Source organism: Oncorhynchus mykiss, chromosome 16 (genome assembly GCF_057628025.1).
Source record: "Oncorhynchus mykiss isolate SJ-2025 chromosome 16, ASM5762802v1, whole genome shotgun sequence".
NCBI classification, from domain to species: Eukaryota; Metazoa; Chordata; class Actinopteri; order Salmoniformes; family Salmonidae; genus Oncorhynchus; species Oncorhynchus mykiss.
The window spans coordinates 9,586,166-9,610,000 of NC_143037.1; the positions used below are offsets into that span (position 1 = coordinate 9,586,166).

Genomic DNA, 23,835 nt, shown 5'->3' on the forward strand with positions numbered 1-23,835 from the left:
TCTATCAAACGCAGCTCCCAATCAAGCCTTTTTAGAAAACAAGTAGGTTACCTACGTCAGAATAAAAGGTACACAGTATTACTCCCATCACTTTACAGACAAGTGAAATTGCAAAAAGAGGCTGTGGAAGGCAACTGTACATGAGTAAGTAAGCATGCAGCAAAAGCAATAACTGAAACTGCCTTTGTTCGTAATAAAACATTGACTAAATCTCTAGCGAATGTAACTCACAATCAAAGCCATTCATTCTAAACCACCAACAGTATATACACACCAGATAAAAACCAATCAGATTCAGCAATAACCCAGGCCATTGAGATGGAGGCACAATAACATCAGGCAGGTGTGTGTGTGTGTGTGTGTGTGTGTGTGTGTGTGTGTGTGTGTGTGTCTGTGTGTGTGTCTGTGTTTGGCCTGCTAGCCATGGCGGGGAGATCTCGAACAGGCAATACAATCTCCATTTGCATCCAATTTCAATAATCACCTCATTACAGGGGCTTGGAATTACGAGAGCACCAATGAGAAATATGTGTGCATCTTTATGTTTTCCACTGATTACAGTTGTGTGTGTGTGTCTGTGTGTGTGTTAGTGTGCGCGCGTGTGTGTGTCACTCACCACGCTATAGGCCTCTATTCTAGGCCTCTCCATGGCGATGGTGATGCAGTTGAGGAAGATGATGACCAGAACGACGTGGTCAAACATCTTGTGGGATATTATCTTGTTGCACGCCATTCGAAACCTGGAAAACACACACACACACACACACACACACACACACACACACACACACACACACACACACACACACACACACACAGAGACACAATGTCATTCTTAAAATAAACTTTTATATAATTGGAAAACACATGATGATGAAATATGTCTATAATATAAAGTACAACATTCCAGACTGTTGTATGATCTGATGAACCCCGTTGTGGTCTAAATGAATAAAGCATATTGCACGTTAACAATATCGTTCACTCAGAAGTGATGATGTCGGGACCAAAAACATTCCCTTCTCACATCCACAGTAATTCAACAAACCACAACTGAATAACTGGCAATAAAGACTCAGCTTCTGAAACAGAAACAGAAATGAGCAAAACATACAGAAGAGAACCCACTCTGACGGATCCTGTCTGTCACAACGTACAGAGGAGGACTCACTCTGACAGATCCTGTCTGTCATAATGTACAGAAGAGAACCCACTCTGACGGATCCTGTCTGTCACAACGTACAGAAGAGAACCCACTCTGACGGATCCTGTCTGTCACAACGTACAGAAGAGAACCCACTCTGATGGATCCTGTCTGTCATAACGTACAGAAGAGAACCCACTCTGAAGGATCCTGTCTGTCACAACGTACAGAAGAGAACCCACTCTGACGGATCCTGTCTGTCACAACGTACAGAAGAGAACCCACTCTGACGGATCCTGTCTGTCAAAACGTACAGAAGAGAACCCACTCTGACGGATCCTGTCTGTCATAATGTACAGAAGAGAACCCACTCTGACGGATCCTGTCTGTCACAACGTACAGAAGAGAACCCACTCTGATGGATCCTGTCTGTCATAACGTACAGAAGAGAACCCACTCTGAAGGATCCTGTCTGTCACAACGTACAGAAGAGAACCCACTCTGACGGATCCTGTCTGTCACAACGTACAGAAGAGAACCCACTCTGACGGATCCTGTCTGTCACAACGTACAGAAGAGAACCCACTCTGACGGATCCTGTCTGTCACAACGTACAGAAGAGAACCCACTCTGACAGATCCTGTCTGTCACAATGTACAGAAGAGAACCCACTCTGACGGATCCTGTCTGTCATAATATACAGAAGAGAACCCACTCTGACGGATCCTGTCTGTCATAATGTACAGAAGAGAACCCACTCTGACGGATCCTGTCTGTCACACAGTACAGAAGAGAACCCACTCTGACGGATCCTGTCTGTCATAATGTACAGAAGAGAACCCACTCTGACAGATCCTGTCTGTCATAATGTACAGAAGAGAACCCACTCTGACGGATCCTGTCTGTCACAATGTACAGAAGAGAACCCACTCTGACGGATCCTGTCTGTCACAATGTACAGAAGAGAACCCACTCTGACGGATCCTGTCTGTCACAATGTACAGAAGAGAACCCACTCTGACGGATCCTGTCTGTCACACAGTACAGAAGAGAACCCACTCAGACGGATCCTGTCTGTCATAATGTACAGAAGAGAACCCACTCTAACAGATCCTGTCTGTCACAATGTACAGAAGAGAACCCACTCTGACAGATCCTGTCTGTCACAATGTACAGAAGAGAACCCACTCTGACGGATCCTCTCTGTCACAATGTACAGAAGAGAACCCACTCTGACGGATCCTGTCTGTCACACAGTACAGAAGAGAACCCATTCAGACAGATCCTGTCTGTCATAATGTACAGAAGAGAACCCACTCTGACAGATCCTGTCTGTCACAATGTACAGAAGAGAACCCACTCTGACAGATCCTGTCTGTCACAATGTACAGAAGAGAACCCACTCTGACGGATCCTGTCTGTCACAATGTACAGAAGAGAACCCCCTCTGACGGATCCTGTCTGTCACACAGTACAGAAGAGAACCCACTCTGACGGATCCTGTCTGTCACAACGTACAGAAGAGAACCCACTCTGACGGATCCTGTCTGTCACAACGTACAGAAGAGAACCCACTCTGACGGATCCTGTCTGTCAAAACGTACAGAAGAGAACCCACTCTGACGGATCCTGTCTGTCATAATGTACAGAAGAGAACCCACTCTGACGGATCCTGTCTGTCACAACGTACAGAAGAGAACCCACTCTGACAGATCCTGTCTGTCACAATGTACAGAAGAGAACCCACTCTGACGGATCCTGTCTGTCATAATATACAGAAGAGAACCCACTCTGACGGATCCTGTCTGTCATAATGTACAGAAGAGAACCCACTCTGACGGATCCTGTCTGTCACACAGTACAGAAGAGAACCCACTCTGACGGATCCTGTCTGTCATAATGTACAGAAGAGAACCCACTCTGACAGATCCTGTCTGTCATAATGTACAGAAGAGAACCCACTCTGACGGATCCTGTCTGTCACAATGTACAGAAGAGAACCCACTCTGACGGATCCTCTCTGTCACAATGTACAGAAGAGAACCCACTCTGACGGATCCTGTCTGTCACACAGTACAGAAGAGAACCCACTCAGACGGATCCTGTCTGTCATAATGTACAGAAGAGAACCCACTCTAACAGATCCTGTCTGTCACAATGTACAGAAGAGAACCCACTCTGACAGATCCTGTCTGTCACAATGTACAGAAGAGAACCCACTCTGACGGATCCTGTCTGTCATAATGTACAGAAGAGAACCCACTCTGACAGATCCTGTCTGTCACAATGTACAGAAGAGAACCCACTCTGACAGATCCTGTCTGTCATAATGTACAGAAGAGAACCCACTCTGACGGATCCTGTCGGTCACAATGTACAGAAGAGAACCCACTCTGACGGATCCTGTCTGTCACAATGTACAGAAGAGAACCCACTCTGACGGATCCTGTCTGTCACAATGTACAGAAGAGAACCCACTCTGACGGATCCTGTCTGTCACACAGTACAGAAGAGAACCCACTCAGACGGATCCTGTCTGTCATAATGTACAGAAGAGAACCCACTCTAACAGATCCTGTCTGTCACAATGTACAGAAGAGAACCCACTCTGACAGATCCTGTCTGTCACAATGTACAGAAGAGAACCCACTCTGACGGATCCTCTCTGTCACAATGTACAGAAGAGAACCCACTCTGACGGATCCTGTCTGTCACACAGTACAGAAGAGAACCCATTCAGACAGATCCTGTCTGTCATAATGTACAGAAGAGAACCCACTCTGACAGATCCTGTCTGTCACAATGTACAGAAGAGAACCCACTCTGACAGATCCTGTCTGTCACAATGTACAGAAGAGAACCCACTCTGACGGATCCTGTCTGTCACAATGTACAGAAGAGAACCCCCTCTGACGGATCCTGTCTGTAACACAGTACAGAAGAGAACCCACTCTGACGGATCCTGTCTGTCACAACGTACAGAAGAGAACCCACTCTGACGGATCCTGTCTGTCACAACGTACAGAAGAGAACCCACTCTGACGGATCCTGTCTGTCAAAACGTACAGAAGAGAACCCACTCTGACGGATCCTGTCTGTCATAATGTACAGAAGAGAACCCACTCTGACGGATCCTGTCTGTCACAACGTACAGAAGAGAACCCACTCTGACAGATCCTGTCTGTCACAATGTACAGAAGAGAACCCACTCTGACGGATCCTGTCTGTCATAATATACAGAAGAGAACCCACTCTGACGGATCCTGTCTGTCATAATGTACAGAAGAGAACCCACTCTGACGGATCCTGTCTGTCACACAGTACAGAAGAGAACCCACTCTGACGGATCCTGTCTGTCATAATGTACAGAAGAGAACCCACTCTGACAGATCCTGTCTGTCATAATGTACAGAAGAGAACCCACTCTGACGGATCCTGTCTGTCACAATGTACAGAAGAGAACCCACTCTGACGGATCCTCTCTGTCACAATGTACAGAAGAGAACCCACTCTGACGGATCCTGTCTGTCACACAGTACAGAAGAGAACCCACTCAGACGGATCCTGTCTGTCATAATGTACAGAAGAGAACCCACTCTAACAGATCCTGTCTGTCACAATGTACAGAAGAGAACCCACTCTGACAGATCCTGTCTGTCACAATGTACAGAAGAGAACCCACTCTGACGGATCCTGTCTGTCATAATGTACAGAAGAGAACCCACTCTGACAGATCCTGTCTGTCACAATGTACAGAAGAGAACCCACTCTGACAGATCCTGTCTGTCATAATGTACAGAAGAGAACCCACTCTGACGGATCCTGTCTGTCACAATGTACAGAAGAGAACCCACTCTGACGGATCCTGTCTGTCACAATGTACAGAAGAGAACCCACTCTGACGGATCCTGTCTGTCACAATGTACAGAAGAGAACCCACTCTGACGGATCCTGTCTGTCACACAGTACAGAAGAGAACCCACTCAGACGGATCCTGTCTGTCATAATGTACAGAAGAGAACCCACTCTAACAGATCCTGTCTGTCACAATGTACAGAAGAGAACCCACTCTGACAGATCCTGTCTGTCACAATGTACAGAAGAGAACCCACTCTGACGGATCCTCTCTGTCACAATGTACAGAAGAGAACCCACTCTGACGGATCCTGTCTGTCACACAGTACAGAAGAGAACCCATTCAGACAGATCCTGTCTGTCATAATGTACAGAAGAGAACCCACTCTGACAGATCCTGTCTGTCACAATGTACAGAAGAGAACCCACTCTGACAGATCCTGTCTGTCACAATGTACAGAAGAGAACCCACTCTGACGGATCCTGTCTGTCACAATGTACAGAAGAGAACCCCCTCTGACGGATCCTGTCTGTCACACAGTACAGAAGAGAACCCACTCTGACGGATCCTGTCTGTCACAACGTACAGAAGAGAACCCACTCTGACGGATCCTGTCTGTCACAACGTACAGAAGAGAACCCACTCTGACGGATCCTGTCTGTCAAAACGTACAGAAGAGAACCCACTCTGACGGATCCTGTCTGTCATAATGTACAGAAGAGAACCCACTCTGACGGATCCTGTCTGTCACAACGTACAGAAGAGAACCCACTCTGACAGATCCTGTCTGTCACAATGTACAGAAGAGAACCCACTCTGACGGATCCTGTCTGTCATAATATACAGAAGAGAACCCACTCTGACGGATCCTGTCTGTCATAATGTACAGAAGAGAACCCACTCTGACGGATCCTGTCTGTCACACAGTACAGAAGAGAACCCACTCTGACGGATCCTGTCTGTCATAATGTACAGAAGAGAACCCACTCTGACAGATCCTGTCTGTCATAATGTACAGAAGAGAACCCACTCTGACGGATCCTGTCTGTCACAATGTACAGAAGAGAACCCACTCTGACGGATCCTCTCTGTCACAATGTACAGAAGAGAACCCACTCTGACGGATCCTGTCTGTCACACAGTACAGAAGAGAACCCACTCAGACGGATCCTGTCTGTCATAATGTACAGAAGAGAACCCACTCTAACAGATCCTGTCTGTCACAATGTACAGAAGAGAACCCACTCTGACAGATCCTGTCTGTCACAATGTACAGAAGAGAACCCACTCTGACGGATCCTGTCTGTCATAATGTACAGAAGAGAACCCACTCTGACAGATCCTGTCTGTCACAATGTACAGAAGAGAACCCACTCTGACAGATCCTGTCTGTCACAATGTACAGAAGAGAACCCACTCTGACGGATCCTGTCTGTCACAATGTACAGAAGAGAACCCACTCTGATGGATCCTGTCTGTCACAACGTACAGAAGAGAACCCACTCTGACGGATCCTGTCTGTCAAAACGTACAGAAGAGAACCCACTCTGACGGATCCTGTCTGTCATAATGTACAGAAGAGAACCCACTCTGACGGATCCTGTCTGTCACAACGTACAGAAGAGAACCCACTCTGACAGATCCTGTCTGTCACAATGTACAGAAGAGAACCACTCTGACGGATCCTGTCTGTCATAATATACAGAAGAGAACCCACTCTGACGGATCCTGTCTGTCATAATGTACAGAAGAGAACCCACTCTGACGGATCCTGTCTGTCACACAGTACAGAAGAGAACCCACTCTGACGGATCCTGTCTGTCATAATGTACAGAAGAGAACCCACTCTGACAGATCCTGTCTGTCATAATGTACAGAAGAGAACCCACTCTGACGGATCCTGTCTGTCACAATGTACAGAAGAGAACCCACTCTGACGGATCCTCTCTGTCACAATGTACAGAAGAGAACCCACTCTGACAGATCCTGTCTGTCATAATGTACAGAAGAGAACCCACTCTGACGGATCCTGTCTGTCACAACGTACAGAAGAGAACCCACTCTGACGGATCCTGTCTGTCACAACGTACAGAAGAGAACCCACTCTGATGGATCCTTTCTGTCATAACGTACAGAAGAGAACCCACTCTGAAGGATCCTGTCTGTCACAACGTACAGAAGAGAACCCACTCTGACGGATCCTGTCTGTCACAACGTACAGAAGAGAACCCACTCTGACGGATCCTGTCTGTCAAAACGTACAGAAGAGAACCCACTCTGACGGATCCTGTCTGTCATAATGTACAGAAGAGAACCCACTCTGACGGATCCTGTCTGTCACAACGTACAGAAGAGAACCCACTCTGATGGATCCTGTCTGTCATAACGTACAGAAGAGAACCCACTCTGAAGGATCCTGTCTGTCACAACGTACAGAAGAGAACCCACTCTGACGGATCCTGTCTGTCACAACGTACAGAAGAGAACCCACTCTGACGGATCCTGTCTGTCACAACGTACAGAAGAGAACCCACTCTGACGGATCCTGTCTGTCACAACGTACAGAAGAGAACCCACTCTGACAGATCCTGTCTGTCACAATGTACAGAAGAGAACCCACTCTGACGGATCCTGTCTGTCATAATATACAGAAGAGAACCCACTCTGACGGATCCTGTCTGTCATAATGTACAGAAGAGAACCCACTCTGACGGATCCTGTCTGTCACACAGTACAGAAGAGAACCCACTCTGACGGATCCTGTCTGTCATAATGTACAGAAGAGAACCCACTCTGACAGATCCTGTCTGTCATAATGTACAGAAGAGAACCCACTCTGACGGATCCTGTCTGTCACAATGTACAGAAGAGAACCCACTCTGACGGATCCTGTCTGTCACAATGTACAGAAGAGAACCCACTCTGACGGATCCTGTCTGTCACAATGTACAGAAGAGAACCCACTCTGACGGATCCTGTCTGTCACACAGTACAGAAGAGAACCCACTCAGACGGATCCTGTCTGTCATAATGTACAGAAGAGAACCCACTCTAACAGATCCTGTCTGTCACAATGTACAGAAGAGAACCCACTCTGACAGATCCTGTCTGTCACAATGTACAGAAGAGAACCCACTCTGACGGATCCTCTCTGTCACAATGTACAGAAGAGAACCCACTCTGACGGATCCTGTCTGTCACACAGTACAGAAGAGAACCCATTCAGACAGATCCTGTCTGTCATAATGTACAGAAGAGAACCCACTCTGACAGATCCTGTCTGTCACAATGTACAGAAGAGAACCCACTCTGACAGATCCTGTCTGTCACAATGTACAGAAGAGAACCCACTCTGACGGATCCTGTCTGTCACAATGTACAGAAGAGAACCCCCTCTGACGGATCCTGTCTGTCACACAGTACAGAAGAGAACCCACTCTGACGGATCCTGTCTGTCACAACGTACAGAAGAGAACCCACTCTGACGGATCCTGTCTGTCACAACGTACAGAAGAGAACCCACTCTGACGGATCCTGTCTGTCAAAACGTACAGAAGAGAACCCACTCTGACGGATCCTGTCTGTCATAATGTACAGAAGAGAACCCACTCTGACGGATCCTGTCTGTCACAACGTACAGAAGAGAACCCACTCTGACAGATCCTGTCTGTCACAATGTACAGAAGAGAACCCACTCTGACGGATCCTGTCTGTCATAATATACAGAAGAGAACCCACTCTGACGGATCCTGTCTGTCATAATGTACAGAAGAGAACCCACTCTGACGGATCCTGTCTGTCACACAGTACAGAAGAGAACCCACTCTGACGGATCCTGTCTGTCATAATGTACAGAAGAGAACCCACTCTGACAGATCCTGTCTGTCATAATGTACAGAAGAGAACCCACTCTGACGGATCCTGTCTGTCACAATGTACAGAAGAGAACCCACTCTGACGGATCCTCTCTGTCACAATGTACAGAAGAGAACCCACTCTGACGGATCCTGTCTGTCACACAGTACAGAAGAGAACCCACTCAGACGGATCCTGTCTGTCATAATGTACAGAAGAGAACCCACTCTAACAGATCCTGTCTGTCACAATGTACAGAAGAGAACCCACTCTGACAGATCCTGTCTGTCACAATGTACAGAAGAGAACCCACTCTGACGGATCCTGTCTGTCATAATGTACAGAAGAGAACCCACTCTGACAGATCCTGTCTGTCACAATGTACAGAAGAGAACCCACTCTGACAGATCCTGTCTGTCATAATGTACAGAAGAGAACCCACTCTGACGGATCCTGTCTGTCACAATGTACAGAAGAGAACCCACTCTGACGGATCCTGTCTGTCACAATGTACAGAAGAGAACCCACTCTGACGGATCCTGTCTGTCACAATGTACAGAAGAGAACCCACTCTGACGGATCCTGTCTGTCACACAGTACAGAAGAGAACCCACTCAGACGGATCCTGTCTGTCATAATGTACAGAAGAGAACCCACTCTAACAGATCCTGTCTGTCACAATGTACAGAAGAGAACCCACTCTGACAGATCCTGTCTGTCACAATGTACAGAAGAGAACCCACTCTGACGGATCCTCTCTGTCACAATGTACAGAAGAGAACCCACTCTGACGGATCCTGTCTGTCACACAGTACAGAAGAGAACCCATTCAGACAGATCCTGTCTGTCATAATGTACAGAAGAGAACCCACTCTGACAGATCCTGTCTGTCACAATGTACAGAAGAGAACCCACTCTGACAGATCCTGTCTGTCACAATGTACAGAAGAGAACCCACTCTGACGGATCCTGTCTGTCACAATGTACAGAAGAGAACCCCCTCTGACGGATCCTGTCTGTCACACAGTACAGAAGAGAACCCACTCTGACGGATCCTGTCTGTCACAACGTACAGAAGAGAACCCACTCTGACGGATCCTGTCTGTCACAACGTACAGAAGAGAACCCACTCTGACGGATCCTGTCTGTCAAAACGTACAGAAGAGAACCCACTCTGACGGATCCTGTCTGTCACACAGTACAGAAGAGAACCCACTCAGACGGATCCTGTCTGTCATAATGTACAGAAGAGAACCCACTCTAACAGATCCTGTCTGTCACAATGTACAGAAGAGAACCCACTCTGACAGATCCTGTCTGTCACAATGTACAGAAGAGAACCCACTCTGACGGATCCTGTCTGTCATAATGTACAGAAGAGAACCCACTCTGACAGATCCTGTCTGTCACAATGTACAGAAGAGAACCCACTCTGACAGATCCTGTCTGTCATAATGTACAGAAGAGAACCCACTCTGACGGATCCTGTCTGTCACAATGTACAGAAGAGAACCCACTCTGACGGATCCTGTCTGTCACAATGTACAGAAGAGAACCCACTCTGACGGATCCTGTCTGTCACAATGTACAGAAGAGAACCCACTCTGACGGATCCTGTCTGTCACACAGTACAGAAGAGAACCCACTCAGACGGATCCTGTCTGTCATAATGTACAGAAGAGAACCCACTCTAACAGATCCTGTCTGTCACAATGTACAGAAGAGAACCCACTCTGACAGATCCTGTCTGTCACAATGTACAGAAGAGAACCCACTCTGACGGATCCTCTCTGTCACAATGTACAGAAGAGAACCCACTCTGACGGATCCTGTCTGTCACACAGTACAGAAGAGAACCCATTCAGACAGATCCTGTCTGTCATAATGTACAGAAGAGAACCCACTCTGACAGATCCTGTCTGTCACAATGTACAGAAGAGAACCCACTCTGACAGATCCTGTCTGTCACAATGTACAGAAGAGAACCCACTCTGACGGATCCTGTCTGTCACAATGTACAGAAGAGAACCCCCTCTGACGGATCCTGTCTGTCACACAGTACAGAAGAGAACCCACTCTGACGGATCCTGTCTGTCACAACGTACAGAAGAGAACCCACTCTGACGGATCCTGTCTGTCACAACGTACAGAAGAGAACCCACTCTGACGGATCCTGTCTGTCAAAACGTACAGAAGAGAACCCACTCTGACGGATCCTGTCTGTCATAATGTACAGAAGAGAACCCACTCTGACGGATCCTGTCTGTCACAACGTACAGAAGAGAACCCACTCTGACAGATCCTGTCTGTCACAATGTACAGAAGAGAACCCACTCTGACGGATCCTGTCTGTCATAATATACAGAAGAGAACCCACTCTGACGGATCCTGTCTGTCATAATGTACAGAAGAGAACCCACTCTGACGGATCCTGTCTGTCACACAGTACAGAAGAGAACCCACTCTGACGGATCCTGTCTGTCATAATGTACAGAAGAGAACCCACTCTGACAGATCCTGTCTGTCATAATGTACAGAAGAGAACCCACTCTGACGGATCCTGTCTGTCACAATGTACAGAAGAGAACCCACTCTGACGGATCCTCTCTGTCACAATGTACAGAAGAGAACCCACTCTGACGGATCCTGTCTGTCACACAGTACAGAAGAGAACCCACTCAGACGGATCCTGTCTGTCATAATGTACAGAAGAGAACCCACTCTAACAGATCCTGTCTGTCACAATGTACAGAAGAGAACCCACTCTGACAGATCCTGTCTGTCACAATGTACAGAAGAGAACCCACTCTGACGGATCCTGTCTGTCATAATGTACAGAAGAGAACCCACTCTGACAGATCCTGTCTGTCACAATGTACAGAAGAGAACCCACTCTGACAGATCCTGTCTGTCACAATGTACAGAAGAGAACCCACTCTGACGGATCCTGTCTGTCACAATGTACAGAAGAGAACCCACTCTGATGGATCCTGTCTGTCACAACGTACAGAAGAGAACCCACTCTGACGGATCCTGTCTGTCAAAACGTACAGAAGAGAACCCACTCTGACGGATCCTGTCTGTCATAATGTACAGAAGAGAACCCACTCTGACGGATCCTGTCTGTCACAACGTACAGAAGAGAACCCACTCTGACAGATCCTGTCTGTCACAATGTACAGAAGAGAACCACTCTGACGGATCCTGTCTGTCATAATATACAGAAGAGAACCCACTCTGACGGATCCTGTCTGTCATAATGTACAGAAGAGAACCCACTCTGACGGATCCTGTCTGTCACACAGTACAGAAGAGAACCCACTCTGACGGATCCTGTCTGTCATAATGTACAGAAGAGAACCCACTCTGACAGATCCTGTCTGTCATAATGTACAGAAGAGAACCCACTCTGACGGATCCTGTCTGTCACAATGTACAGAAGAGAACCCACTCTGACGGATCCTCTCTGTCACAATGTACAGAAGAGAACCCACTCTGACGGATCCTGTCTGTCACACAGTACAGAAGAGAACCCACTCAGACGGATCCTGTCTGTCATAATGTACAGAAGAGAACCCACTCTAACAGATCCTGTCTGTCACAATGTACAGAAGAGAACCCACTCTGACAGATCCTGTCTGTCACAATGTACAGAAGAGAACCCACTCTGACGGATCCTGTCTGTCATAATGTACAGAAGAGAACCCACTCTGACAGATCCTGTCTGTCACAATGTACAGAAGAGAACCCACTCTGACAGATCCTGTCTGTCACAATGTACAGAAGAGAACCCACTCTGACGGATCCTGTCTGTCACAATGTACAGAAGAGAACCCACTCTGACGGATCCTGTCTGTCATAATGTACAGAAGAGAACCCACTCTGACAGATCCTGTCTGTCACAATGTACAGAAGAGAACCCACTCTGACGGATCCTGTCTGTCATAATGTACAGAAGAGAACCCACTCTGACAGATCCTGTCTGTCACAATGTACAGAAGAGAACCCACTCTGTGACGGATCCTGTCTGTCATAATGTACAGAAGAGAACCCACTCTGTGACGGATCCTGTCTGTCATAATGTAAAGTTGTTCAAAATTCAAAAGGCACTCGCACATCTGAGCATTCTTTTTGTTTTCACCCTCCAGACATTATTTCCTAAAGGACTTAATTATTAAATGCCTATGTATGTTATGTTGTGCATTTGAATATGAATAATGTGCCTATTTAAGATTACTCTGATGTTTTTCGTACGATGAACCCAATGACTAATGAAAACTTGCCATGTCCCCATTGTGGTTTTACAGATGTGTTTAATATGTCTTATTTACACACTTTATTTACATTTTTATGAAATGTATGTTGTTATATTTGGTGGCACTTATGTGTTTTTCCAACATCTCCAACCCTTTTCGATGTGTGGAACAGATGTGGTTGGGACGAGGTCCACATAAGGGTGCTAATATTAAAAAATTCACATACGCTCTGACGAAGGCCGTGAGGCCGATACGCAACCTTATTAAATATCAGTGATACTATCAACAACAGTGTGCAGTTTCCTTTTTCCTTCATACTGTACAGAAGACAACAACAGCTATGTCTCTGTCCCAGAAGACAACAACAGCTATGTCCCTGTCCCAGAACACAACAACAGCTATGTCCCTGTCCCAGAAGAAAACAACAGCTATGTCCCTGTCCCAGAAGAAAACAACAGCTATGTCTCTGTCCCAGAACACAACAACAGCTATGTCCCTGTCCCAGAACACAACAACAGCTATGTCCCTGTCCCAGAACACAACAACAGCTATGTCTCTGTCCCAGAACACAACAACAGCTATGTCACTGTCCCAGAAGAAAACAACAGCTATGTCCCTGTCCCAGAAGACAACAACAGCTATGTCCCTGTCCCAGAAGACAACAACAGCTATGTCCCTGTCCCAGAAGAAAACAACAGCTATGTCCCTGTCCCAGAAGACAACAACAGCTATGTCTCTGTCCCAGAAGACAACAACAGCTATGTCCCTTTCCCAGAAGACAACAATAGCTATTTCCCTGTCCCAGAAGACAACTACAACTCTGTTTCTGTCCCAGAAGACAACAACAGCTATGTCTCTGTCCCAGAAGACAACAACAGCTATGTCCCTTTCCCAGAAGACAACAATAGCTATTTCCCTGTCCCAGAAGACAACTACAACTCTGTTTCTGTCCCAGAAGACAACAACAGCTATGTCTCTGTCCCATAAGACAACAACAGCTATGTCCCTGTCCCAGAAGACAACAACAGCTATGTCTCTGTCTCAGAAGACAACAATAGCTATGTCTCCGTCTCAGAAGACAACAACAGCTATGTCCCTGTCCCAGAAGACAACAACAGCTATGTCCCTGTCCCAGAACACAACAATAGCTCTGTCCCTAAGATCTGTTTAATCTTCATGCAAACAATCATTATGATGACAGACAGTGTGTGTGTGTGTTTGTGTCTGTGTGTACACGTTTCGTGTCTGCTTGTGTGTTTGACTAGTCACATCATTATCTACACTAGATGACCTAAATCCTCTCATCTCTGCATGCTAGCTCTCATTGTTAAAGTATCCATCATGCATTCATTATGTGGACCAGGGACATCACGCTCACTCCCACGGTAGGATGTCGACTTTCTCCTTCATGTTAGGGTGAGACGGGGAGACAAGCAGACAGGCAGACAGACAAGCAGACAGGCAGACAGGCAGACAGACAGACAGACAGACAGACAGACAGACAGAAAGACTGCACCCGTCAGGTCATAACTTTATTTCAGTGCTCGATCATAGATATCAAATGCTTTTTATTCATCGATCTAAATATCTGACATCTATCTATGTATCTGACATTTTCATGATAGCCCTGACCTTTCCCTAGAGGATTCAGTTACGGTCATCTGTGCTCTTTGGACTGTCAGTGTTTGACAGTGGGCATATTCATGAGTTTATTTTCATTATACCTTTTATCTTTTTTTGAAACTAACTTTGCTTTTCATTCGGAATGTTGACAACCTGGGTGCTAGGCCTGTTTCTTCCTTAGCCAACGACTGTAGATATACCAAAGACGACTAACTGCCTGTGGAGGTGAATGGAGGTCCGTTGTCCATGTTGAACAGCTGTGTGACTACAGTTTCCCACCGAGCCTCTGTCTCCTGATAGAAACAGGTGGGTGTCTGGCTCTGTACAGAGCCAAAATGGACGACGCAACATGGATGTCGATTGAGGCAGCCCTCCGCACCTCTCTGATTCAGAGGGGTTGGGTTAAATGTAGAAGACACATTTCAGTTGAATGCATTCAGTTGTACAACTGACTAGGTATCCCCCTTCCCCTTTTCCATTCCACACAATGCCTGTGTCCTCAGTGTCACTGTTAGAACACACCCTACTTCACACTGCGACTGGGTCACAACAAGGGCACTGCTAGAACAGGACACTGGGTTCTACCATGGGAACTGTTAGGACAGAACAATGGGTTCTACCATGGGGGGAACTGTTAGAACAGAACACTGGGTTCTATCATGGGAACTGTTAGAACAGAACACTGTGTTCTACCATGGAAACTGTTAGGACGTAACACTGGGTTCTACCATGGGAACTGTTACGACAGAACACTGTGTTCTACCATGGGAACTGTTACGACAGAACACTGTGTTCTACCATGGGAACTGTTAGGACGTAACACTGGGTTCTACCATGGGAACTGTTACGACAGAACACTGGGTTCTACCATGGGAACTGTTAGAGCAACACACTGGGTTCTACCATGGGAACTGTTACGACAGAACACTGTGTTCTACCATGGGAACTGTTACGACAGAACACTGGGTTCTACCATGGGAACTGTTAGAGCAACACACTGGGTTCTACCATGGGAACTGTTAGGACGTAACACTGGGTTCTACCATGGGAACTGTTACGACAGAACACTGGGTTCTACCATGGGAACTGTTAGAGCAACACACTGGGTTCTACCATGGGAACTGTTAGAACAGAACACTGGGTTCTATCATGGGAACTGTTAGAACAGAAGACTGTGTTCTACCATGGGAACTGTTATGACAGAACACTGGGTTCTACCATGGGAACTGTTAAGACAGAACACTGGGTTCTACCATGGGAACTGTTAGAGCAACACACTGGGTTCTACCATGGGAACTGTTACGACAGAACACTGTGTTCTACCATGGGAACTGTTACAACATAACACTGGGTTCTACCATGGGAACTGTTAGGACAGAACACTGGGTTCTACCATGGGAACTGTTAGAGCAACACACTGGGTTCTACCATGAGAATTGTTAGAACAGAACACTGGGTTCTATCATGGGAACTGTTAGAACAGAACACTGTGTTCTACCATGGAAACTGTTAGGACGTAACACTGGGTTCTACCATGGGAACTGTTACGACAGAACACTGTGTTCTACCATGGGAACTGTTACGACAGAACACTGTGTTCTACCATGGGAACCGTTAGAACAGAACACTGTGTTCTACCATGAAAACTGTTAGGACAGAACACTGGGTTCTACCATGGGAACTGTTACGACAGAACACTGGGTTCTACCATGGGAACTGTTACGAAAGAACACTGTGTTCTACCATGGGAACTGTTAGGACGAAACACTGGGTTCTACCATGGGAACTGTTAGAGCAACACACTGGGTTCTACCATGGGAACTGTTACGACAGAACACTGTGTTCTACCATGGGAACTGTTAGAGCAACACACTGGGTTCTACCATGGGAACTGTTACGACAGAACACTGGGTTCTACCATGGGAACTGTTACAACAGAACACTGGGTTCTACCATGGGAACTGTTACGACAGAACACTGGGTTCTACCATGGGAACTGTTAGAGCAATACACTGGGTTCTACCATGGGAACTGTTAGGACGTAACACTGGGTTCTACCATGGGAAGTGTTACGACAGAACACTGGGTTCTACCATGGGAACTGTTAGAGCAATACACTGGGTTCTACCATGGGAACTGTTAGGACGTAACACTGGGTTCTACCATGGGAACTGTTACGACAGAACACTGTGTTCTACCATGGGAACTGTTACGACAGAACACTGTGTTCTACCATGGGAACTGTTACGACAGAACACTGGGTTCTACCATGGGAACTGTTACGACAGAACACTGTGTTCTACCATGGGAACTGTTACGACAGAACACTGGGTTCTACCATGGGAACTGTTACGACAGAACACTGGGTTCTACCATGGGAACTGTTACGACAGAACACTGTGTTCTACCATGGGAACTGTTACGACAGAACACTGGGTTCTACCATGGGAACTGTTACGACAGAACACTGGGTTCTACCATGGGAATTGTTACGACAGAACACTGTGTTCTACCATGGGAACTGTTAGAGCAACACACTGGGTTCTACCATGGGAACTGTTAGAACAGAACACTGGGTTCTATCATGAGAACTGTTAGAACAGAACACTGTGTTCTACCATGGGAACTGTTAGGACGGAACACTGGGTTCTACCATGGGAACTGTTAGGACGGAACACTGTGTTCTACCATGGGAACTGTTAGGACGGAACACTGGGTTCTACCATGGGAACTGTTAGGACGGAACACTGGGTTCTACCATGGGAACTGTTAGAGCAACACACTGGGTTCTACCATGGAAACTGTTAGGAAGGATCACTGGGTTCTACCATGGAAACTGTTAGGACGGAACACTGGGTTCTACCATGGGAACTGTTAGAGCAACACACTGGGTTCTACCATGGGAACTGTTAGGACGGAACACTGGGTTCTACCATGGCCACTGTTAGGACAGAACACTGTGTTCTACCATGGAAACTGTTAGGACATAACACTGGGTTCTACCATGGGAACTGTTAGGACGGAACACTGGGTTCTACCATGGGAACTGTTAGAACAGAACACTGGGTTCTACCATTGGAACAGTTAGATCAACACACTGGGTTCTACCATGGAAACTGTTAGGACAGAACACTGGGTTCTACCATGGGAACTGTTAGGACAGAACACTGTGTTCTACCATGGCCACTGTTAGGACAGAACACTGGGTTCTATCATGGCCACTGTTAGGACAGAACACTGGGTTCTATCATGGCCACTGTTAGGACAGAACTCTGGGTTCTACCATGGCCACTGTTAGGACAGAACACTGGGTTCTATCATGGCCACTCTTAGGACAGAACACTGGGTTCTATCATGGCCATCGAGGGATTCTACTGTCAGCACAACACTGTGAGACAGCCACCTCCAGAAGGAATTTAAGTAGGAAAGGGAGAGAGAAGAGGAGGAGAACAGGGGGAGAAGAGTAGAAAAAAGGAGGAGTCACAAGTATGTGGAAGTAGAGGGGAGACGAGGAGAGGGAGGGTAGAGAATGGGCGGGCTTTTGTTGTGGAATTACCAAAGCTCTGGGCTGGAGAATGTTGACTAGGGCTAAGGTGTGAAACGTATTTTCCAACCTGAAACACACACACATTCTCCACCAGGCCCTAGAATCATACATTCAGACACAGTTCAAAGCCACAGAGGCTAAATGGGAGCAAGGGAGGGAGGGAGGGAGGGAGGGAGGGAGGGAGGGAGGGAGGGATACTATCCCAAACAGAGTGAGACCTTAAGAGGGAGAATCAACAGAGTGAGACCTTAAGATGGAGAATCAACAGAGTGAGACCTTAAGATGGAGAATCAACAGAGTGAGACCTTAAGATGGAGAATCAACAGAGTGATGAGACCTTAAGATGGAGAATCAACAGAGTGAGACCTTAAGATGGAGAATCAACAGAGTGAGACCTTAAGATGGAGAATGAACAGAGTGAGACCTTAAGATGGAGAATCAACAGAGTGAGACCTTAAGATGGAGAATCAACAGAGTGAGACCTTAAGATGGAGAATGAAGTATAACATGCAAAAATGAGTAGGGATGTGATCATAGTGTGCGTGTGTGTGTGTGTGTGTGTGTGTGTGTGTGTGTGTGTGTGTGTGTGTGAATGTCACCTGGAGTCCGGGGGCAATATGTACAGGGACCAGGTATCTCTCTTTCGACACCACTCTGGCTGTCTCCTCTCCAGCCAGCGTGACAGCCTGGCGACACGACCCACAACCTCCTCCTCTGCCGCTTCGTCCTCTGTGTTGTCCTCAAGGGAGAGCTGTGTCTGGGCCAGGGCCCCCCCAGGGGCCGGAGTGCCTTTCCCGTTGCAGTCACTGCGTTCTGGGGCTCTCAGGCCTCCTAGCGAGGGGGGTCTGGAGCTGTGTATACTGGCTGAGCGATACAGGAAGGGTACCTAGAGTTTTACAACCATGGTTAACACGGTCATTTATAGGTACTTGAAGGCATTTTAAAACACTCAAGAAAGTGGTTCTATAACTGCCGTTATCACGTAAAATGGACTACCAATAAAATGAGGGAAGTGTTTAGGGGGACAGGTCTATATATCCCCTGGTGTGTGTGTGTGTGTGTGTGTGTGTGTGTGTGTGTGTGTGTGTGTGTGTGTGTGTGTGTGTGTGTGTGTGTGTGTGTGTGTGTGTGTGTGTGTGTGTGTGTGTGTGTGTGTGTGGACGTGTTTAACTATTCTTGTGAAGTCCCACAAATAGTAAACAAACAAAAATTTGACCAACTCAAGTTCAAATGCTATTTCTAGGGGGTTTAGCTTTAAGGTTAGAATTAATGTTTGGGTCAGAATTACATTAAGGGTTAGGGTTAGGAGTTAGGTTTAGGTTTAGGAGCTAGGGTTAGGGTTAGGAGTTAGTTTTAGGTTTAGGAGCTAGGGTTAGGGTTAGGAGTTAGTTTTAGGTTTAGGAGCTAGGGTTAGGGTTAAGGTTAGGAGTTAGGGTTAGGTTTAGGAGCTAGGGTTAGGGTTAGGATTTAGGTTTAGGAGCTAGGGTTAGGGTTAGGAGTTAGGTTTAGGTTTAGGAGCTAGGGTTAGAGTTAGGAGTTAGGTTTAGGTTTAGGAGCTAGGGTTAGGGTTAGGAGTTAGGTTTAGGTTTAGGAGCTAGGGTTAGGGTTAGGAGTTAGGTTTAGGTTTAGGAGCTAGGGTTAGGGTTAGGAGTTAGGTTTAGGTTTAGGAGCTAGGGTTAGGGTTAGGAGTTAGGTTTAGGTTTAGGAGCTAGGGTTAGGGTTAGGAGTTAGGTTTAGGTTTAGGAGCTAGGGTTAGGGTTAGGAGTTAGGTTTAGGTTTAGGAGCTAGGGTTAGGGTAAGGTTAGCTGTACAAGAATGTGTGTGTGTTCACCTGTAGTAGTATGTCAGGGGCCAGGTCTATGGACCCCCTGGTCTCCACAGACTCCATCCTCCTGTGTTGGTGTTGGGACTGGGACATGGAGTCGGTACGACACAGGGACACATCATCTCCCTCCGATGTCCCCCCTCCTCCCCCCTCATCATCCTCCGAACTGGACCCACCCTCTCCGGAGAGGAGCGACCGTCGTTCGCCAGACTGACGCTTTGTTCGTTTGAGCGAAGGAGCACGGCCTACGCTGTTCCAGCTTGATCTACGGCTGGTCCAGCCAGAGGCGGAGCTCCACGGGGCGTAAGGGGAGGTGCTACGGGCACTGGTCTGGAGAGAAAGAGATGGAGGGTGGAGAGAAAGAGAGAAGGTACGAACGACAAAAAGAAAGCCAGGTGAAGTAAACAAATTCCCTTTCTAGGGAACGTTTGTAACCCTTGGGGAACGTTTGTAACTCTTAGGGAACGTTAGTAACCCTTGGGGAACGTTTGTAACTCTTAGGGAACGTTAGTAACCCTTGGGGAACGTTTGTAACCCTTGGGGAACGTTTGTACCTCTTAGGGAACGTTAGTAACCCTTGGGGAAAGTTTGTAACCCTTGGGGAACGTTTGTAACTCTTAGGGAACGTTAGTAACCCTTGGGGAACGTTAGTAACTCTTAGGGAACGTTAGTAACTCTTAGGGAACGTTAGTAACCCTTGGGGAACGTTTGTAACTCTTAGGGAACGTTAGTAACCCTTGGGGAACGTTAGTAACTCTTAGGGAACGTTAGTAACTCTTAGGGAACGTTAGTAACTCTTAGGGAACGTTAGTAACTCTTAGGGAACGTTAGTAACCCTTAGGGAACGTTATTAACTCTTAGGGAACGTTAGTAACCCTTAGGGAACGCTATTAACTCTTAGGGAACGTTAGTAACCAAAAACAAAACTAAAGAATATTACATTTTAGGATGTTGTTACTACAGGTTTTTGTCTTAATCCTCAGATTCTCCTCAATGTCATGATGTGTTGTTGTCTTGGGGCTCTCTTTACATAGTGTTGTGGTTTCTCTCTTGTCATGATGTGTTGTTGTCTTAGGGCTCTCTTTACGTAGTGTTGTGGTTTCTCTCTTGTCATGATGTGTTGTTGTCTTAGGGCTCTCTTTACGTAGTGTTGTGGTGTCTCTCTTGTCATGATGTGTTGTTGTCTTAGGGCTCTCTTTACGTAGTGTCGTGAATTCTCTCTTGTCTTGATGTGTTGTTGTCTTGGGGCTCTCTTTACGTAGTGTTGTGGTTTCTCTCTTGTCATGATGTGTTGTTGTCTTAGGGCTCTCTTTACGTAGTGTTGTGGTTTCTCTCTTGTCATGATGTGTTGTTGTCTTAGGGCTCTCTTTACGTAGTGTTGTGGTTTCTCTCTTGTCATGATGTGTTGTTGTCTTAGGGCTCTCTTTACGTAGTGTTGTGGTTTCTCTCTTGTCATGATGTGTTGTTGTCTTAGGGCTCTCTTTACATAGTGTTGTGGTTTCTCTCTTGTCATTAAGTGTTGTTGTCTTAGGGCTCTCTTTACGTAGTGTTGTGGTGTCTCTCTTGTCATGATGTGTTGTTGTCTTAGGGCTCTCTTTACGTAGTGTTGTGGTTTCTCTCTTGTCATGATGTGTTGTTGTCTTAGGGCTCTCTTTACGTAGTGTTGTGGTTTCTCTCTTGTCATGCTATGTTGTTGTCTTAGGGCTCTCTTTACGTAGTGTTGTGGTGTCTCTCTTGTCGGAGGCCTTTTGCCTCTTGGTAGGCCGTCTTTGTAAATAAGAAATTGTTCTGAATTGACTTACCTAGTTAAATAAAAGGTAAATATATATATATATACACTGCTCGAAAAAATAAAGGGAACACTTAAACAACACAATGTAACTCCAAGTCAATCACACTTCTGTGAAATCAAACTGTCCACTTAGGAAGCAACACTGATTGACAATAAATTTCACATGCTGTTGTGCAAATGGAACTGACAACAGGTGTAAATTATAGGCATTTAGCAAGACACCCCCAATAAAGGAGAGGTTCTGCAGGTGGTGACCACAGACCACTTCTCAGTTCCTATGCTTCCTGGCTGATGTTTTGGTCACTTTTGAATGCTGGCGGTGCTTTCACTCTAGTGGTAGCATGAGACTGAGTCTACAACCCACACAAGTGGCTCAGGTAGTGCAACTCATCAAGGATGGCACATCAATGCGAGATGTGGCAAGAAGGTTTGCTGTGTCTGTCAGCGTAGTGTCCAGAGCATGGAGGCGCTACCAGGAGACAGGCCAGTACATCAGTTGTTACTGGGCAACAACCCAGCAGCAGGACCGCTACCTCCGCCTTTGTGCAAGGAGGAGCACTGCCAGAGCCATGCAAAATGACCTCTAGCAGGCCACAAAGGTGCATGTGTCTGCTCAAACGGTCAGAAACAGACTCCATGAGGGTGGTATGAGGGTCCGACGTCCACAGGTGGGGGTTGTGCTTACAGCCCAACACCGTGCAGGATGTTTGGCATTTGCCAGAGAACACCAAGATTGGCAAATTTGCCACTGGCGCCCTGTGCTCTTCACAGATGAAAGCAGGTTCACACTGAGCACATTTGACAGACGTGACAGTCTGGAGACGCCATGGAGAACATTCTGCTGTCTCCAACATCCTCCAGCATGACCGGTTTGGCGGTGGGTCAGTCATGGTGTGGGGTGTCATTTCTTTGGGGGGGCCGCACAGCCCTCCATGTGCTCGCCAGAGGTAGCCTGACTGCCATTAGGTACCGAGATGAGATCCTCAGACCCCTTGGGAGACCATATGCTGGTGTGGTTGGCCCTGGGGTCCTCCTAATGCAAGACAATGCTAGACCTCATGTGGCTGGAGTGTGTCAGCAGTTCCTGCAAGAGGAAGGCATTGATGCTATGGACTGGCCCGCCCGTTCCCCAGACCTGAATCCAATTGAGCACATCTGGGACATCATGTCTCGCTCCATCCACCAACGTCACGTTGCACCACAGACTGTCCAGGAGTTGGCGGATGCTTTAGTCCAGGTCTGGGAGGAGATTCCTCAGGGGACCATCCGCCACCTCATCAGGAGCATGCCCAGGCGTTGTAGGGAGGTCATACAGGCACGTGGAGGCCACACACACTACTGAGCATAATTTTGACTTGTTTTAAGGACATTACATCAAAGTTGGATCAGCCTGTAGTGTGGTTTTCCACTTTTGATTTTGAGTGTGACTCCAAATCCAGACCTCCATGGGTTGATAAATTTGATTTCCATTGATCATTTTTGTGTGATTCTGTTGTCAGCACATTCAACTATGTAAAGAAAAAAGTATTTAATAAGAATATTTCATTCATTCAGATCTAGGATGTGTTATTTTAGTGTTCCCTTAATTTTTTTGAGCAGTGCATATATACACATTATAATAAAAATGCTTAATGGTCATTACTATAGTTTTTATTATTGTTCCTGGCATTAGTCATAACTGGCATCAGTCACAGCTGGCATCCAGTCACAACTGGCATCCAGTCACAACTGGCATCCAATCACAACTGGCATCCAGTCATAACTGGCATCAGTCACAGCTGGCATCCAGTCACAACTGGCATCCAGTAACAACTGGCATCCAGTCACAACTGGCATCAGTCACAACTGGCATCCAGTCACAACTGGCATCCAGTCACAACTGGCATCAGTCACAACTGGCATCAGTCACAACTGGCATCAGTCATAACTGCATCAGT

General features: G+C 46.7%; 1 protein-coding gene across 1 annotated transcript in view; it reads right to left on the minus strand.

Annotated features, from left to right (window-relative positions):
* The window catches only part of LOC110492818 (voltage-dependent T-type calcium channel subunit alpha-1G-like), a 230,248-nt gene that overhangs the window by 101,912 nt on the left and 104,501 nt on the right, over window positions 1–23,835 (minus strand). The window contains 3 exon segments of the mRNA XM_090201677.1: window positions 617–740; window positions 18,881–19,167; window positions 20,113–20,436. Coding sequence (XP_090057803.1) covers window positions 617–740; window positions 18,881–19,167; window positions 20,113–20,436 — 735 coding nt within the window.